The 1252-nt window shown below is 42.8% G+C and overlaps 1 protein-coding gene across 1 annotated transcript in view; it reads left to right on the top strand.

The window, feature by feature from the left end:
* Window positions 1–1252, top strand: part of LOC107101284 (thrombospondin type-1 domain-containing protein 7A-like) — a 96491-nt gene that overhangs the window by 29766 nt on the left and 65473 nt on the right. Inside the window, exon 5 of the mRNA XM_015400141.1 lies at window positions 803–1043. Within this exon, the coding sequence (XP_015255627.1) occupies window positions 803–1043 (241 nt within the window). The remainder of the gene's footprint in view (window positions 1–802; window positions 1044–1252) is intronic.

Here is a 1252-nt window from a genome sequence, read left to right as displayed (position 1 = left end):
AAGATCCCCTTCATTTAGCTTCTAGCCTAGCTTCTCACTAACGCATGCAGACTAACTTTCCCCCACCTCCATCCCATCTCCTCCCTCATTTTCAATTCCAACTCATCCAAGGCTTATTCCAGAGAAGACTACTCTAATCCTTTTCTAGGTTACTCACCCAAGAAAATGTTAATTCACAGCATCAAAGTCATCTGCCGGGGCCCCGGCGCCAAATATCTTATTTAATTTATGTCTTTATCCTCTTCTTGAACCCCAGTGGGCCTCAGAAGCTGGCCGCTCACACTGAGCCTGGTTCTGCTGGAGGTTTCTTCCTGTTCAAAGGGAGTTTTTCCTCTCCACTGTTGCTACAAGCATGCTTAGTGTGAGGGATTGCTGAAGAGTCAATGAGTCGATGCAATCAGCTGGTTTTCCTTAGATGTGAATGATGTGTGTTACCTGTTTGAAAATAAATAATTTGAATACTTTTCTAATCGCAGCTTTTCTCTGTGAGAGTCTCTCCAGCTCAAAATACAAAAATCACAACGAAATGTAAAATAATTTTAAAAGAGAAATCCAAGATCATGTAGAAGAGAAAACAAGATTATCCACCTGTGTCCTTTTTTTTGTCTTAGCGGGTTGTTTTCTAGTTTTCTAGATCTTCTTGATGCCTAATTTGAGTGAAGTCAGTTTTATAAACTTTATTTAAAAAAATCCCATTAAAGTCCCCCTATGTATGCATGTTTCCTCAAACAGATGCAGCAAGGTATTCCTCTGTACAGCTTTGCCAGGACTAAAACTATTCATTGTTTGTGTTGCACTGCAGGAGGACTCCAGTGTCCCAATGTTAGTGCACTGCAAGAGGTGAGGAGCTGCAACGACCATCCGTGCACCGTGTATCACTGGCAAACAGGTCCTTGGGGTCAGTGCATCGAGGACTCCTCCATCCCCTCCACCAACGCCTCTGTGGGGAGAACGCGCAGCAGCGACGCCTCGTGCTCCGTGGGAATGCAGACCCGTAAAGTCATTTGTGTCCGAGTCAATGTGGGACAAGTTCCTCCTAAAAAGTAAGAAAACAAAACAGTAATAGTTGATAAACTCTCTGTCCTCGACAAAGGACATCACTCTGGTTGTAATGACTGTAGGAAGTCTGTTCCTCAAAAGTTAAAAAATCAATTCACTGGACTTTGTCTCCAAGTTTGAAGACGTTTCTCTTCCATCCAGGAAGCTTTTTCAATCCAAAATGTCAGAAATAGCGTTGAGTTCCAGGTTTTAT

This window comes from Cyprinodon variegatus, unplaced genomic scaffold (genome assembly GCF_000732505.1).
Source record: "Cyprinodon variegatus isolate N-32 unplaced genomic scaffold, C_variegatus-1.0 Scaffold1077, whole genome shotgun sequence".
NCBI lineage: Eukaryota > Metazoa > Chordata > Actinopteri > Cyprinodontiformes > Cyprinodontidae > Cyprinodon > Cyprinodon variegatus.
This window is presented reverse-complemented; position numbering and strand designations above follow the sequence as displayed.